The sequence below is a fragment of the Hipposideros armiger genome, unplaced genomic scaffold (genome assembly GCF_001890085.2).
Source record: "Hipposideros armiger isolate ML-2016 unplaced genomic scaffold, ASM189008v1 scaffold_293, whole genome shotgun sequence".
NCBI lineage: Eukaryota > Metazoa > Chordata > Mammalia > Chiroptera > Hipposideridae > Hipposideros > Hipposideros armiger.
In genome coordinates this window covers 1,905,910-1,923,665 of record NW_017731643.1, presented here as the reverse complement: position 1 = coordinate 1,923,665, position 17,756 = coordinate 1,905,910, and the positions used below count along the sequence as shown (strand labels likewise).

The following is a 17,756-nucleotide window of genomic DNA, read 5'->3' as shown; positions in this document are numbered from 1 at the left end:
ACCCCCAAAGGGATTGCAACCCACAGGTTGAGAGCCGCTGCTCTAGAGGCTTTGGAAACTACTGACTCCTCTGGGTTTTTACTGGTAACAATAAGCCTAACCTTCATTCCAAATTCTTGGGACACCTTAATGCTACTGTGAGCAACTACCTCCACATAATAAGCTTCATTAATCATTTGCATCTTTTACTGAACAGACAATTCTCTTTTTTAATTCTAGTTTTTTGAATGCAGAATGAAGAGAGCACAGAGGCCTCTGGCTACCTGTATAGGAGGGGGCGGAGAAGATAATACATCACACTAACTTTTATAGCCACCTCTCTGTCAGCTTCTCTGCTGAGCGCTTTCTTAACTCATTTACTCCTGACAATAATCCTCAGAGGTAGATGTCACTATTACCCATTTGGAAACCAAGGCCTTAGAAAAGTTTATGGTGAAGTAGATGTTTCACAAAGATAATGATGGCAATAATAAACACGATGGACTGGAAGATAAAAGAGAGGTATTTAAGTAGCTTCAGGAGAAATTCAGGCTTAAGACACAGGACTGAGAAAGAAACAGGAGGAAAACTGAATGACATTATGATTAGGCAGATGATGTGCTGGCAGGATAGAAATTACGAGAGAGAGATGAGGATTCAAGAGTTTCCAGCCAGACTGATTTGTAAACCAATGTAGGGAAGTTGGGAAGAGCTGGTTTGACTCAGTGTTATTAAGAACACGCCCTACAAAGAGTTACTTCCTAATAATATGCCTTAGGTGTTAAGAAGTGTAACAGCAAACAAATCTAATTGAGGAGATTAGATATGTCACAGTTAAAATCCAGTAGCTCCTTCAATAGTCTAAGAAAATATCCTTAATTACATTTAGGTTCATGTAAAGGTCTAACTTCAGATAAACTTTCCTGATGGAACAAAAATGCAGGCGACTTTTGAATAACAGACTGAATTATTCACTGAAAGTACATACACGACAGAATTTAAAGTAAGTAAGTGAGGATCAATTTTTCGTTCATTAGATGGGGGACCCCCCCCCCAAAAAAAAATCCACAAAGTTTTATTATTTAAAATATTTTAATTTCTAAGAAGGTTTAAACCATATTAAAATTTAAATAATTTCATTGCACAGTACTTGATACAGTTCAACAAACTGACAAGTGAAACAAACACTTAAATCAGTTTACTTTCTAAACTTAAAAATGTACAAACTCTTGCCCCCTAGGAGGCTGCAAAAAGGAACAGTGAAAGTGGAATATTTAAATTAATACACTGTATTTGGCCAAAAGGATTTTTTAAACTAAATTTCATCTGGTAATACCCTACAACTACCAGTATGTTGACAGTAGATGGGAATTTAAAACAAAACAAATCCAAGCTGATCAAATCCACAATTAACTGAAGTTTTCATTTTCTTCAGTTGTGAATAAAATAGCGGCCACTGTTTTCTCCAATGTACTAATGGTACAAACTTCAGAAGATGATCTGCCTAGTTTGTGCAAAACAAGAACATTACCTTTTGTTGAACAGATGTAAGCTTTTCAAGCTTAGTTCTTCTTCATTAGTGTTATAATTTACAAATTAAACCAGTGGCTCCAGCTACTATCTTCACAGTCCAGTTCCCTATGTGATTATGTCTTCCATGAAGTCATCATATAGCCACTTACAGGTATAACCTTTGGAGCACTCTATCGTTTCAAAAAGGTGTTTAAAGTCTCGAGGATACATATTTGTTATTTTTGTTTTTTCCTTTTTTCTTATTTGCTTCAATATATCCATTGCATCAACTGGACTCAATGAACTGCAAAAGAAATGCAAATCAAATTTGTTTAATTCTTTTTCGTAACAGCTGTCAGTTAATATTGACAGAGATGGCTTCTAAGCCCAATTTAAAATGTCTAACATATTATATAGAATTCTCTTGTTTAAGAGCATGCATCTAATATATGGCTTTAACTATGTTTATTCCTAAAGTTTTGTGGCTTACCTGTAATGAAAAGAGCAGATTTAGACTTTAATATGTTCTAACTGATGTCTACACAAAACGTTAGTTTAACATTGCTCTTTAAAAAATTTTTTCTGCCTATTTCTGTCTTCTTTTAACTCTCTTTGCAAAAATATTCTTAACTCCATTTAGGTTCATGTAAAAGTTCAGTAAGTTTGAAATGCAGAAACTGCTATCTGGCAATTTTCAAAGAGGGAATAACCTTCAAATACTTTATTTGTAATAATTACTGGTGAATAAATTATAAAACAGGTAGCTGCCTTATATGTTAGCCTAGCAAGAAACCATTAGCAAGTCACTGACAACAACAAGTAAACAACCACAACAATATATTTTGGTAGGAAATATTTCCAACACTTTGATTTTGAATGGAATCCTAGTCACAGGTGTAAAAGTGCTTTCAATTCAGAGATCTCAAGGGGAATTTTTAAAATTTTGTACCACAGTTTACCATATTTTTCCTTAATTTCCTATATTCTTGGTATTTTCATTCAAAATAGCCACTACCACAAGGGGACAAGATAAAAAATAGATTTTTTATTAGTCTATTGTCACTTTTAACATTTATTTTTACATAAATATTGTCCAACCAGCAGCTCATTCAGTTAATATATTTAATGAACACCAAATTAATTAAAATGATTAACATTTTGTCCATTCTCTGACAATACTATGAATAACTGTGGGCTGCTGACTACAAGGTGCAATGTATCATTCACAGAACTGTACACATCAGTCCTACATAAAAATCATACTTATACAGATACAAAGTAGGTAGTAACAGCTATAGTTCTTATAAAGCTTTAGGTAAAAACAAAAACTCTGGTCGAGGGCAGGAAAACGAGGGTGGTATAATGATCTATCCCTATTCTGTTAGCAAATAAAACGAACCAGTGAGGACAGGCACTGACAGGTAGATGGCGGGTCTGCCACCACTTATGCTGCCTTTTTCCACTCCAGCCAATGGTAAGCAGCTCGTTCTGGGCCTGAACTCTGACAAAGATAGGCATCCCTTGTTGTTTTTTCAAAGGAAATAAAAAATTAAGCTCAGGATACTATGTGGAAAATGTAATTATACTGGGGGTGCCAAATAAATGTATAACATGATTTGTATTTATCTTTTGTTATCGGTATGTATTGAGTGCGTATTACAATTTTAATACAGTTTTTTCCTTTCTTAAATGTATATACATTTTTTTGGCATCCTTTGTATTTTTCTCAAAGTGTGCACCAGGGAGAAGGAAGTATTTTGAAGAAATAAATGAGTGAAAACATGGTACCTCACTCTGTTAATTAAGATATACAAGATAGAAAAAAAGGACCTTTGACATGAAAGTATAATTCTCACATTAATTGCTACTTTACTTACCATAAGTGGTCTATTAGCTTGGCATTGCGCTTCATAAAACACTGCTTTAACATGTGAAAAAATACATCATAGTTAACAGGTGTTAAGTTTTCTGTAAATAAATTTCTACGGGGAGTCAGTCGAATAAAACACAGGTTTTGTTTCATTTCTTCCAATGACTCCTGCAAAGAAGGGAAAATAAATGGTGTTAGTCCTAAGATATTTTCAGAGCAAAACACAGTTCACTTGCTCATTCAAGCTCCACGTTGGAAGAGGCAATCGCCACAGAGCCTGAACGTCCCTGTCCGTCCTTGGTGGCTGTGCCAAGCATGCAGGACTCTAAGCACTCTTTACCTGGGCCCTCTCAGGGGTGCTAGCTGTGAGACACCTGGAGGGGTGAGGTAATGTCTCCCTCTAGGACAAAAAGGCAGCTTGCTGAATGTTTGCTATCAAGGGAGCAGACCCTCCAGCTCTGTGTTTGTTCCTCAACTGCATTGCAAACCCACTGCACGTGCACCGTCCACCCGAGCCACGTCACGTCACGTCACATCACTCTGCAGGACGTGGGCGCAAATCAGACCCTTGGTCTGATCCAGGAGGCTGTGTCTCTGGCCACCACCATGAAAGAGTAACAGCTTATTAACGTGTAGTAGGGGAAAATCAAATACCAAACACGACACTAGCATGGACTGAGTCTCTTCTCTATTTAAGGTACAAGAGCAGATCCCAAGGATAATAAAATATTGACTTATAATTTTTAATTGGATATTTTTTAAAAATATGGAGTTAGCAAGCTGTGGTCCATTGCTTGCCTGTTTTTGTAGTGTGGAGCTAAGAATGTTTTTCACATTTGTAAAGGACTTTCAAAAAGAGAGAGCAAAAAAACAAAAGACTATGTGATAAGAGAGTATATGCGGCCTGCAAAGCATAAAATATTTACCATCTGGTACTTCACAGAAAAAATTTGCCAACCTGCTCCAGTATATAATATCATACAAATTCAAATAAAAACTGTGTATTACTTGATGTAAGGTTAAGATGGTTTTTTCCCCTAAAATTATTCCTCATAAAAGAGGGAACTTTATGTTTCCTTAGAAAATCTCAAATATTAGGTAGTGATTCCTTATTTACATTATTTTTCCTTCACTTTTTTTTTTTGCAGCTCAGCGGCTGCTCAGCTCGGGCTGGACTTGAACTGCTGTTGCTCAGAGCTCAAACTCTTGAGCGAGCTCTTAACCAACTGAGCCACTCGGCCGGCCCTACATTATTTTTAAACATATATACAATAAATAGAAATACTATTTGTGGGAAACATAATTTTCTTTTTTCCCTTTACTGGCAAGAGTGAGAAAAAAAACCAAAGAAGCAAATGGGAACTTCAAATTGAGCTGATATGATGGGACAGGGTATCATTAGCATTCGATCCTAAAGTGGAACTTTTGAATTTAGTTCAAAAATTGTTTTTGAAACTTCAACTACTTTATTACAACCTCTCTACGAGTACCCTGATAGAAACTAAATGGAGGATCACTTTATAACATCATCACTTTGGTTATTTAGAAAGAGGGGAAAAAAAAGAAAAAGAAAAGCCTCACACCCTGGGTAAGCAACAGATATACCAGTTGATGAATTCAACCATAGTACTATTACAAATTTCTGATTTATTAATAAGGCATAAAATTTTGTTACTAGTTTGCCAAATTAAATGAATATTTAAATGGTTATATTTTCCAAATTTGAGATTTATCTTCATTTCCAAATAAAAATGGAAGATTCTATGTTCAAGCCTATTACTATGCTAACATCCACTGTATAAATAGCTGAAAAACACAATTCTCTTTCAAAATAATTTGAATTTATTAAAAGCAGTAAGATATGTTTAAAGAACATTTCTAGGTATTCTAAAATTAAAATTTTAAATAAATAATGAATACCAGATAACCTTAAAGAAAACAACAGGCTGCTCTCCCTAGAGGAGATGGGAAAAGTATAATTGTGGTCATTCCCTCTTACCTTGCACTTCGGCTTTTCCAGTTGCCCACTTTGCGTGTATATGTCAAATGATGACCAGGGCTCCTTGAGGGAAGATAAACAGAAACATTTCTTTTAGTTCTCTTTGGTCCAAGTGCCCCCAAATTATTGCTGCCTTGGAAAATAACCTGCCTGAACAACAGAATGAACCCAAGTCACCAGTCTAACTGGATTCAAGAGAAACATGTGATAGTTAAATTATATACATCTCTCCTCTCTTCTTGTTTTGTTGTGTTGTTGTTGTTGGTTACAGGAAAGGAGAATCAAAGGTCTACCCCAATATTGGTAACTATTACTTACTTAAATAAAAGAAAGTTACCCTTTTTTTAAACTGATTTTTTATTTTTCTATTACAGTTGACATTCAATATTATATTAGTTTCAGGTGTACAGCCTAGTGGTTAGACATTTATATAACTTACGAAGTGATCACCTGGCACCATACATGGTTATTACAATATTACTGACTATATTCCCTAGGCTGTACGTTCCACCCCCATGACTACTTTGTAACTACCAATTTGTACTTCTTAATCCCTTCCCCTCTTACACCCATCCCTAACCCCCCTCTCATCTGGCAAAATGTAAAAGAAAGTTATCCTTAATACTATTAAACAAATAGATTCTCAAATTACAACATTTAATAGCCAACATTTCCATATTAGAGTCACAATCAGTTTAGGGGCTATCAGATCAATACTGAGGATATTTTTGCTGTATTTTAGTAGAAAAGACTATTAGTCAAACTGATTTGAATATGTCGGGACATGTAAGGAGATACACAAATAAAGACACCTGTGTCAATTTGTATCTAACTTTTTCAAGTACAATTTTGTATGTGAAGCAATTTTAAAAGATGACCCAACTGAAAAATATCAAAAAGTATGCACCCACACCCATTAAATAAGAGTGGTTAAAACAGTATCTGCCACAGACTTAAAAGACTACAACCTACAATACTGAATGAACACAAGTTTGAAAGGTCAAAAATTGTAATTTTTTACTAACTATAGTAGCAACTGAAGTGGCGTGAGAAAGGTAACTGAGGCCCAGCTGGAAAATTCCCAGAAGTTCCAGGAATGTCACTAAGTGGGGAAAGCAAAGCTGCAGCAGCAGCGGCGGCAGCAGCAGCGTGCAGTGGGCCCTGCTGCTCCCCCCACACGGGCCTGCTCACAGCAGTGGGTACAGAGGACACCTCACTCCCATCTACCAAAGTCACAGAAGAGGAGAGCCTGTAAGAGCCTGGGAATTGAGTTCCACAACCGACCCTCCAGTTGAAGATATTTAATGGACAAATGTTAAAAATGTTGGGTCCACAAAGACCTCTCCTTTCTGGAGGTTAAAAATGGCAAAACTCAACACAGGGCCTTTGAAAACAAATACTGCAGAACAAGAAAACTATCCGGAAAGCTGCAGTCCCCGGGGGGCCTCTATAAAACTAGCTGAACGTCACAAGGACAGAAGAGGCTGAGATGAAAAGACTACAAAATGAAATGAGATCAGTGGAGTAAGAAAGGATTTTAGGGCAACCGAGAACTATATACCAAGACGACAACATACAGTGCAGGCAGAAAGCAGGGTCAGTGCTGCGAAGGCTAAGTGTGAAAAGATTTCTGGGAATACAGGAAAACGATAAGAGCATGATAGATATGAAAGACAAGCATGAGACCCAACCAAAGAACTTCATATGTTCTGGAGGGAATAAAAACATAATTGGAACCAATGCTAAAATCAAGTGAGATGATATTCTAACAATTAAGTATACACATTAAAGGGTTTACTGTGGTCCTGGACAAAAGCAATAAAAAGACTCCATGAAGACGCACTGCAATAAATTAAACCAATACATCCTTGGAAGAACAAGGGCTCATAAAATATATAAACACATACCCTATAAAAATGAGATATACTCTCTAGTCTACCTACTAAAATAAAAAACAAAATGTGCAAACTATGATATGAAAGAAATAGTATTTATCATTTTTTTCTTACACTCTAGCCTTCTGCTATTAAATATGGTAGCCACTAGTCACAAGTGGCTATTGACACTTGAAATGTGTCTAGTCTGAATTGATGTGGGTTGCAAAATACACAGTGGACTTTTCAAAGGGTTAGTACACACAAAAAAAGAATGTAAACTATGTAATAATTAAGTCTAAAATATTGATTATACACTGAAATGACCATATTTTGAATTGAGATAGTTACATATTAAAATTAACTTCACCTGATTCCTTTTTATTTTTTATAATGTGGTTACTAAAAAATGTAAATTTGCATAAGTGGTTTGCATTGTATTTCTATTAGACAACTCTGATCTTGCCTAAGGAAATAAACTAAAATAGGGACTGTTCTATAATGAAGTATTAAGTAGCCATTAAAAACTTAAGAAAAATGTTCAGGGACAAGGGAAGAACTTATAATTAACTATTAACTATCAAGTGAAAAAAATAAGGTACAAAATAATATAATCTTCACTACATAAAGAAAAAAAAGCATAGGAAAAATAAGAGACTGAAAATACGCCACAAATGTCAATAGTGACCACTGGGTAGTAGCATTGCAGTGTTGATTTTTCTTTTTTAATTCTTCTTTTCTTTCTTGAACATGTCTCACATTTTTACAATGAGTACATGTTATTTTTATAATCAGAGAAAAACATAAGTATTTGGGATAAAAACAGCAGCACAAAGTTACCTGGCTCTACTATCTTTAACAGTTGGGAAAATAATAAAATTACTTTTGAATTTTTCTCCATTTACTGCTCACAGAAATGTAGCCTCTCTGAAAATAATCTAGTTCTCTTTTGAAATCTGGAAGGTTTTCACTTACCACATGCAGCAGTTCCACCTCACAAGCCACTTGCCAGAGCACGCTTAATGCTTGGTACAGGCGTGGAGTCTGAGGATTTGCCATTAGCTTCTAGTGGAAGGAAAACAGAAGGTCTATGTTACACAAAACTATAGTCAATCAAAATCAAATGCTGGATCTTAACAGTGTTATCTTAATAGTATCTAGAAAGTAAAAAAAAAAAAAAATTAAATGAAAAATCTTGACTGTAAACATTTTAAAGAAGAGAGGCCTTTTAAACTTTTATCTTGAAATATATCATCACAACATTTAAAATAGAACATATTTGAGATTGATTTCCTTTAACCATATCTAACCCAGGGCAAAAATCTCATTAAGAAAAATTGAAACAAAAATGTATCATTACTGTGGACAAGAACAGGTTAGAAATGTGTATCAGGTGGGCTATTCAATTTTGAGTTAAGAATTGTTTCCGCTGACACGTGAAAGGTAAGAGGTTACCTCTTATCTTTGTGAATGCGAGAGCACTACAGAGAGAAGAAACCACATGTGAAAAGGTCCATGGTAAAAGAAGCATTAGGACACCTTCCTAGCAGCAAGATGAAGCATGATAAAGCATTTCCTGTGTCTCTTTCATTCTTTCATGTATTTACAGTATGTACAGCCTCAAGGTTCGGAGCCCCAGCTCTCCTTCCACAGATAATGACTATTTACTTACTATCTGGGTCTTGGTGACCAAATCATCCCTTCTTTTCTTGCCCGACTATCCTAACCCATTGCTCTGTTACATACAAATAAGCTTCTCCAGTTACATTGGATTAAATTATTAATACATGGGGCATTCTGTGCAGAAAAGAAACATTACACTCAAGGCAGTATCGGGGACTTCAGGAGGCCCTTCCATATCAGGGATTTAAAAGGGGAGTCTGAAACTATAAAGGTTCCGCACACACACAATAAAAACCTGTTAGAATAAAGGAATTCAGCAAAGTTGCAGGAGATGAAAATCAATACACAAAAATCAGTTGTATTTCTATATGCTAACAATGAACAATCTGAAAAGGAAATTAAAGAAACAATTCCATGTAGAACAGCATCAAAAATAATAAAATATTAGGAATCAACTTAACCAAACAAGTGAAAGACTTGTACACTGAAAACTGTGCGACATTGCTGAAAGAAATTAAAAACACAAGTAAATGAAAACATATCCTATGTTCATGAATTAAGACTTAATATTTTTAAGATGTCAATACTACCCAAGTGATTAACAAATTCAATGCAATCCCTATCAAAATCTGAATGATATACCCAAAAGAATTGAAAGCAGGGACTCAAAGAGATATCTGCACACCCGTGTTCAGAGCAGCATTATTCACAATAGCCAAGAGGTAGGAGGGAACCCAAGTGTCCACTAACAGATGAATGAACAAAAGGTAGTGTATATATACAATGGAATATTAGCTTTAAAAGGGAATGAATTTCTGACACAGGCTACAACTTGGATGAATCCTAAAGACATTATGCTAAATGAAATAAGCCAGAAACAAAGTGAAATATTGTATAATTCCATTTATATTAAGTACCTAGAATAGCCAAATTCATAGAGACAGAAAGTAGAACAATAGTTACCAGAGGCTCTTGGAGAGGAAAGTGGGGAGTTAGTGTTGAATGGGTACAGAGTTTCAGTATGGAATGATGAACAAGTTCTGAGAAGAGACAGGTGGTGGTAACAGTTGTACCATAAAGTAAATGTACTTAATGCCACTGAACTGTACACTGAAAACTAGTTAAAATGGTAAATTTTACGTAATGTATAATTTGCCACAATTTAAAAAACAAAAAACACTTAAGAAGTTTGAACCTAAAGATTGCTCTACAGAAGTTTAAAGACAATCTTAGTACTCTCAAATGTCATTAGACCCCCCAAACAATTGCATACATTAAGACTACTCAGAGAAAAACTAGAGAACTCTTTTCAAACAAAATACTTGAGTACTTATTAATAACCTACCTGGCATTCCTTTTCATTAATAAACAAATTTAGTTCTACTCGTCCATATCTATATATAGAAGTACAGGAATATATGTCATGTAAAAGTTTCCAAAGTGTCTTTCTCCCATTTTTAGTTGGGAAGATTCCAACTACTTTTAAAGGGATACCTGTTAAGAATACAAGCAAAAAATATATTTGAATAGATTCTTAAAAGAATTCTTGAAAAAATTCTTTTTCCTATGGCCACATTTTATAAAGTCAAAAGAAGTTAACAAACTATATTAATTTTATTTCAACTAAACCTAAGCCTCAGCATGTTTCCTTGATATAGAACTTGGTCTGGGTCTTGGTACTTTGTGTCTAAGTGGAGGGAAAGCAATATTCAACTTAAGAGCATCTTCCCATTAATTATATAACATAAATTGTACACAAATCTCTTCCACAAACCAGGTGTACTGCTACCGAAAGCTGGCAAATTATACAGTATTTGCTTTAGTGAATGACAAAAATTACCTCTTGACCAAGGAAGTGCTTCTATTCCCAAATTCTGAAAAAGTAACTGTGAAGTCACACTCGGAGGTTTTACCACTCCATGACTTCTAGGATCCAGTTTAAAGAAGTCACAGTGGACCACATCTAGTTTTCCATCCAGATTTTTTCCTAGGGACTAAAGAGAGACAGAGATAACATGTTAAGAAATTTCAGTGTTATGCAGACTTTTTAGCAATTCAAACATTTACTTCAAAAAAGACCTCTTATAAAAAATATTAATACCTCAATAAAAAATGTAAAGAAAACATTACTAACATATCCTAAAATTTAACAGTTAATACGAATCAATTAATGTCTGAAAAATAATGAAAGTACAACAATCTGACCAAGAAAAAGCCCCCAGAACAAAAAACCTTCAACAAATTCTTATCTTTTTACTTTCTTTATGTCAATGGCATCATCAATTGTTCGAAAAGGTTCCTCACACTAATCTCTAATTCCTTAGCAGTGGCTGCCTAGAGCCCTGGGCAACGAAAGATTCTGAGGCCACATCTGGGCTCAGAAAAACCAAGGTTCAGACAGGTCAAATTACTTACTTGGCCAAGGGTCTTAAAGGTGGTAGGTGCTAGGGCTGAGATTCAGCCTGATTTGAAAAGACTGCTTTTTCCCTGCTGAAGATGCGGTTTACCACAAAAGCTAATGTTTCTTCAACTGAACATATACATCTAAGTATTTCTGCAACAATCGTTTCACAATTTCAATGGGATAGTTCACGATTTCCTACTATAGAGCACAATTTGTAACATGTGTATCTCTAGTACATCCAGATACAAATTGTTCCTGCTTGCAACACTGTTAGTGTGGAGTCCCAAGAATTTTATCAGGGAAATAGGGGGTGGAGGTGGGGTTCTAAAGAGAGATAAAAATCCAGAGTCAAGCATCATCCCTAAAAATCCTTGCAGTTTTTAGGAGCAAACTTGAGAACCTTCAGGAGGCTAGAAGCATTGTCTGCTAAGAGCAACATTTTAAGACCGCAATTTAGGGCCGCAAAAGTTCTATTTAAATGGTTTCTTCTCTTTTATTCTGGCAAATACATGAATTCACAAAAAAACATAATTTGCATGGCTTTTCACTTCATAAGATGGTTAGTAAGTGAATGAACATGTACTAAGGACTAAGTTCAAGTTAGTGCTAAAGGGAGGGGGAAATGGAGAGTTAGGAAAAAAATCAAAACCTTAACTGGAACAAAAATTGGTTCTAATCAACGATCTTTAGATTTTGTGCTTACAGTCATAGCTTCAGAAACATTTTATGACTGATATTCCTGTAAGAAATATTGTGTGTCAAGAATTCTTTAGCCCCTAATCCTCCTTTTTTCATTGAATCAATTATTTTAAAATTAAAACTGTTACCTTGATCTTATAAAAAAGCAACTACTGTGGTACAGGATAATAAACTGTAAACAGAAAGACATTTTAATGCCACCTTAATTATTTTGTGAACATGTAGATTAATTTTCAAAAGTAGGCCTTTTTTTAAAAGATCAAGATAAAAGCTATCTTGTTTTTTAATTCCAAGTTGAAATTACAGATGGCTATGTTTACTAAATCACATTTCATGACCATGAATCTCTGAACAATGTGTGTTATTTTTTTCTTCATGATTCTCAAATTCCAGCAGATTTTCGCATCAATTAAATAACCTAGCTACAACCTTGAATTCTTTTTAAAGCAGTCAGGTGTAGAATACAACCATCTAATGCACACAGTTTTGTTAATAAACAGCTGGATTTGGTAGACATTTCCACAATTTTCTGTTGCCATCCTGCACTTTTAGTTAACACCATTTTACGTGGTTTCAGAAAGTTGGCATAGAGAAGTATAAGATTCCTAAACTGAATCTCGAGATTTATAAAAGAGGGAAAGAGGAAGGGGACAAAGAAAAGGAAGAGGAAGAGGAAGAGGCTGCCAACAATGTAAAGATTTCCACTTCACTGTCATGTGAACGTGTCTGCTATATAGAAGCAGAAGTCACTGAAAAATCCATCTGGATAATGCCTTCACTCCATGCAATTGTATCTGATCATACCAAGCCTTTCTTAACCTCCGTACCCTAAGTCCAGAGTTAATACAGGCCAGTAACCTGATCTTAGTACCCAATTAGCTTCCAAGCTCAGAAAGCAGGGGCACAACATAGCTTACCAGAGACAAGGAAACAAGCCTATAGATACCAGCTATATACTTTGTGCAAAGTCACCCAACTAGTCTGCAGCAGAGTTAGAAGCAATAAACAAGTCTCAGAACGCCTATCTTTTAGTCATTCAACAAGCACTGATACTTACTATGCTCTAGTCATTGGGGATGACAGATATTTAAGGCATGGTCCCTAAAAGTGATTCTACAAAAATAAACTGTGTGCTTAATTTTACTTCCCTAAACCTCTGCAGAGAGCTGACTCAACAATAAGTTATTTTTAGAAACTAAAAATATACCTCCAAATGTGGAATAAAAGTTCTGTCACTTTCAAGGGCAATCACTCTGGCACCTCTTTCAATTAATGCTTGAGTCAGGATTCCAGGACCTAGTACAGGAATAGAACGAAAAAGATTATTGACCAAAGAAACATAATTTCCTTCAATACCAAAGAAATGAGATGTTTTACCTGCACTACCTAATTTTAATCCTTACAATATACCCAAAGTAGATGTTATACTCCTTATTTACATAAAAGGAAACTAGGGGACTAGTTGCAGTCACTTGACTCCAATGTTTCTGCCTGGCATTGAATCCATTCTGTCAAAAACCGCAAAACCTGCACCCTGAATCACAATGCTTCACTTTATCTCTAGAAAAAAAAAAAGCAAACAAAAAGGTTGCCTCTAGCCTACCATTTCCTCGTGGATATCCGGATACTCTTACCATCAAAGATACTGGCTAACCTACACAGAACTTTCTCATGATAGGAAATGGGGCTTTAAAAAGCTATTTTTCAAAAAAAGTCTATAAATCTCCTGTTCTCAGCATCCTGCGAACAATGGTCTATCGGAGATACCTGAAGGGTAAGACCAAAGTTGCAACTATCGTGGGGAGACGGTGAACTCGAACAGCATGCTCTCTCCAAATGTGGCAAGTGCAAACTGCTATAGGAATATTTTGTGCTGTCATGATTAACACAGACCGTAATAAGCTGCTTAAAGGAAGGGGTCTCATACAGCAACCCACGGCTGGTCAACAAGGGTCTGCAGAAGTGATGAACGTCCAAGAAAATGCAGTCCCCGGCTGACTCACCTGGATTGCATTCCAGGAATACCTTGCAAGCGTCTTGTTTGTCCCACAGGATCTGCACCACGGTCTCCGCTAGTTTCGGGTTGATTAGGTAATGCCTGGCCTCGAAGCGGCACTTGGACAGCCAGGAGGGCGAATCTCCGAAACCCTGACTGGGCAACAGCTGCGGGTGGAAGTCAGACAAACCACGGCTGTTCCTGGCTGGGACGTCCTTCCACCTCGCCGCTCTGTGCCTCAAAACGCAAAAGCGACCAGCCCCGGAAAAGGCTGACAGCGTCAGCCGCGGAGGAAGCCCCGCCACTGGAGCCCACATCCTCACCCTCTAGGGTCCGTCCCAATGTCACCCAGAATCATTACATCGCCAGCGAACGCCACACTGGGAACCCCACGTGCAACACGACGCATCGCCCAACTAGACCGGGCGGAAGTAACCACTACGAACTGCGCGTGCGAACAACCTCCCTCTGCGTTTCCGTCACTTCCGTTTCCGGCCCGGGGCTGACGCTGGAGGACTGTGAGTGGCTTGAGGAGGAGATAGATCATCCGGGCTGCGAACTCTATGGTCGTCCGCCCGCTGCGCTTCCTCTCTAGCCGCTCTCGCTCTATGCTCCGCGGTCGCGGGCGGCCCAGCCGGGAGGGGTGCGCAGAGAGAGAGAGGCGGGGCGAGAAGGCAGAGGTGTCTCCTCCACCCGAGCGGCGGGAGACCCGAGCAAGCTCTGTGACAGCTCGTCGGCCGCCATGTCAGCGAGTGGAGCTGGAAACAGCCTCGGCGCCCAGCGGTAGCCCTCTTTTCGCCTCTCAGTTCCCAGGTGAGGAGAGCAAGAGCGGGATGCAGGGGACCTGCCAGATCGCGCCTGGGGTGCAAAGCCTCTTGGAACCCCTCGCTCCTCCCCCTGCGCTGTCCTCCTCCGGCTGCGCCGCCTCTGCCCTTTGGATGAGGTGTATCCCGGCTCCCCCACCTCCGCCCCCTCCCCGCTCTCCTGTTTTCCTGTCTTTTCTCCAGCCTCTGTGGTTTGTTGCTGCGTGTCGCGCCAATTTCTCCCTCCCTTGGGGACCAGCGCCAGAAGTCGCTCCTCGCCCAGCTCCCCCAGGAGCCTGCGGCTTCCACTGTGCCTCTCTATTCCTTTCTGTCCTGCTGCCCGCAGCCCCCGCTCCCATCCCTGATGGATGGTTTCCATGTTCCTTCGTACCTGTTTTATCGTACCCACCCCACCACCACCACCTAGGTTGTCAAGCACCACCTGGTATGTCTTCTCTGCTCCTCCATCCGGGCCAATATTTCCTTGATTTTTAATGTGTTTCAAAGATTTAAAGTTAAGATTTTTTTAAAAAAATTAAGATTTAAAAGCTTAAAATTCCTTTCTAAGCTTAAAAAGATTAAGAACTTAGGAAGGTTATTCTGTGCCCTGTATAAACTTGGGACTGTGGAATGCAATTTAAAAGGCCAGTTCCAAAGACTAAAAATAGGATGCTCTAATGGAAATTTTGGCAGTCTTTTTACCCACTGGGCAATGTTAGAAGACTTGATTCTTTGCGAGTGATTTCACTGTTTAAGGATTATACTCAGAAAGCTTTGCCCCTTACCCTTTCCACCAAGGCAGGAAACTGCAGCCAATCTACTCCCTATTTAAAAATATGTACAATCCTTTCCTTACTTGTTGAGGGTGTAATTGAGCTAGCATTTAAATGCACAAGGAAAAGGTATCTGAGGAATGTATCATCTAGCAAGTAGAAGTCTGAAGATTATACTCAGCTGATGAATCTCAGATAAAGAATTGACAGTCAAATATGGCCCTTTTTTGGACTATAAATTTGTTAGGACACCATGGAAAGTATCTAATCAACTGTTGTGGAAGCCCTGGGGACTCACTGATCTAAATTTCCGTAAATTTTTTTTTATGCAGTATCCCTATTGACAAGTTTCTAGAAGTAACTTTTGCATCCTCTGAACACCTGAAAAAGCTTACCCCCCACCGCAATCCTTTACTGAGCTGTTCTCCCCTTCCCCTTAAAAAATTTTTTTTCATAGATTCAGAAATACATGGATTTTTCCCCCCCCCAAAAGCCCTGGAGGCCTAAACAGTTTTAAATCAAATCAGAATGATGTCTTACGGTAGAAAAAAAGATGGTTCACTCATAGAATGTGTTGTTGAATGTCTCACTTTTAAAATATACTTTACAAAATTGTGGTTTCAAAATACTTACTTTAAAATATGCTTTCTTAGTTCATAATATTTGTGGACCAAAGGTAGTCAGCCTACTCAGCCTCAGTGAAGCTGATGTATTTTTTTGTTCGTTTTGCTTTTGACTGGTGTTATTTTCTTTGCGTTTTGGAAAAGAGAATTACTTGTGATAATTATTTCCCTTTTTATAATGTTAATGGCTTGTTTGTGATTGAAGGTGCTTGAATAATGGAGACAGAATCTTTTATGTTTTGTTTCTAAGGCCCCAGGTGCTGGAAATGAAAGACATGTCCTTTTCACATTAAAGGCGAACCTAATAATTAGCTTTTAGGCCTACCCTATTAGAAAAACTTGCTTTGTGTATTTCCATCTTTCTTTAAGAGGTGTGGTTTTTACATCCTGTGCTATTTTTGCCTTTTTGAGGTACTTTCTTTAAAATGGTGTCAGAGCAAAGTGATTCCGGTGATTTTTACACTCTTCTTAAGTTATTTTTGTTACTATCTTAATTTAATTGGTAGAGAAGGGAAACTACCACTTTTTTCTTTTGACTTTTAAATGGCAGTTGTAATGGGAAATTCCAAGTGGTAATTCCTGTTTGCTGTTGGAATTAAGGCTGCAGGTCTACAGCAGTACTGCGTACTTCATGGCAAGATAATGCAAGCAGCATAAGCATTTTAAAGTTTTCTAGTTACGTTAATGAAGTAAAAAAGAAACAGGTGAAATTAATTTTTACTAATCTATTTTATTTAATCCTATATATCATTTCAACAAGTAATCAATTTTAAAAGTTAATGAGATATTTTTCATTCTTTCTTTCGTACTAAATCTGTGTATTTTACACTTAGGCTACATCTGGATTCAGACTAGCTACATTTCAAGTGCTCCGTAGCTACTTGTACCTAGCTAATGGCGAGGAACTCATTGGGTGATGACTGTGTGATGACTAGGATTACCTTGTGATTCTTAAGTTTTCTTACGTTAAGAGTCTAGAGTAAAGTCTATATTAAATTTAAAAAAATTCTTTTCCTGAAGTGCTACCACATTCAAACTGAGATGTTTTCATGAGGTAAGAAGGTTCCAAGAAGTCTTCTTCCTCTTGGTATTGTCTGTGTTAGCACTGAGGAGGATAAACAGGTGCCCAGTGAGGGTCATAGATGATAGAGTGCTCAGTCATTTCCTGAGGTGTCATTGTTCCAATTATTTACCAATGCATGTCAACAATGTGTCAAGGTGCTGAATGAGTCTTAGGCATGCTGTCTCTTGGTATTAAGTAGAACTTAAGGACCTACAGGAAGACTTATTTAGACTGTTGTAGACTTATTTTCTGAATCGGTTTCGGGTGTAGCTAAGAGTTTTGTAAATGTCCTTCTCTATATGATGGTGTTTCATATCAAAGGAAAGAAAATCTTTTTAGCACAACTCAGAAAGGAAGCGGGTATATCTGGGACTTTAAAACACTGGGAGCCTGCGTAGTAGCAAAAGAAGAACACATGTGTATGGTGGTTTAGATAAATTTCAAAGGACATATGGCACTCTTTATAGAAAGCTACTGACATATTGTCAAGGTACGTGCTTTAAGTTGTTTTTGCAATAGAGGTGGTCAGCATGGAACC

At 37.4% G+C, this 17,756-nt stretch overlaps 2 protein-coding genes across 3 annotated transcripts in view; one reads left to right on the top strand and one right to left on the bottom strand.

Annotated features, from left to right (window-relative positions):
- Nucleotides 1–1,162: 1,162 nt before the first annotated feature.
- Nucleotides 1,163–14,405, bottom strand: TFB2M (transcription factor B2, mitochondrial). The gene is made up of 8 exons (XM_019659048.1): nucleotides 13,964–14,405; nucleotides 13,168–13,256; nucleotides 10,698–10,851; nucleotides 10,203–10,351; nucleotides 8,210–8,299; nucleotides 5,361–5,423; nucleotides 3,369–3,529; nucleotides 1,163–1,795 (listed from the first exon to the last, which is right to left on the bottom strand). The coding sequence occupies exons 1-8, from the start codon at nucleotides 14,271–14,273 to the stop codon at nucleotides 1,618–1,620; spliced, it is 1,194 nt and encodes a 397-aa protein (XP_019514593.1). The 5' UTR covers nucleotides 14,274–14,405; the 3' UTR covers nucleotides 1,163–1,617.
- An 84-nt stretch (nucleotides 14,406–14,489) lies between these two features.
- The window catches only part of CNST (consortin, connexin sorting protein), an 84,337-nt gene continuing 81,070 nt past the window's right edge, over nucleotides 14,490–17,756 (top strand). The window contains exon 1 of one of the 2 annotated variants that reach the window (XM_019659047.1): nucleotides 14,490–14,769. The gene's annotated coding sequence lies outside the window, so the exon portion shown is untranslated. The remainder of the gene's footprint in view (nucleotides 14,770–17,756) is intronic. The other variant, XM_019659044.1, reaches the window with a different exon arrangement.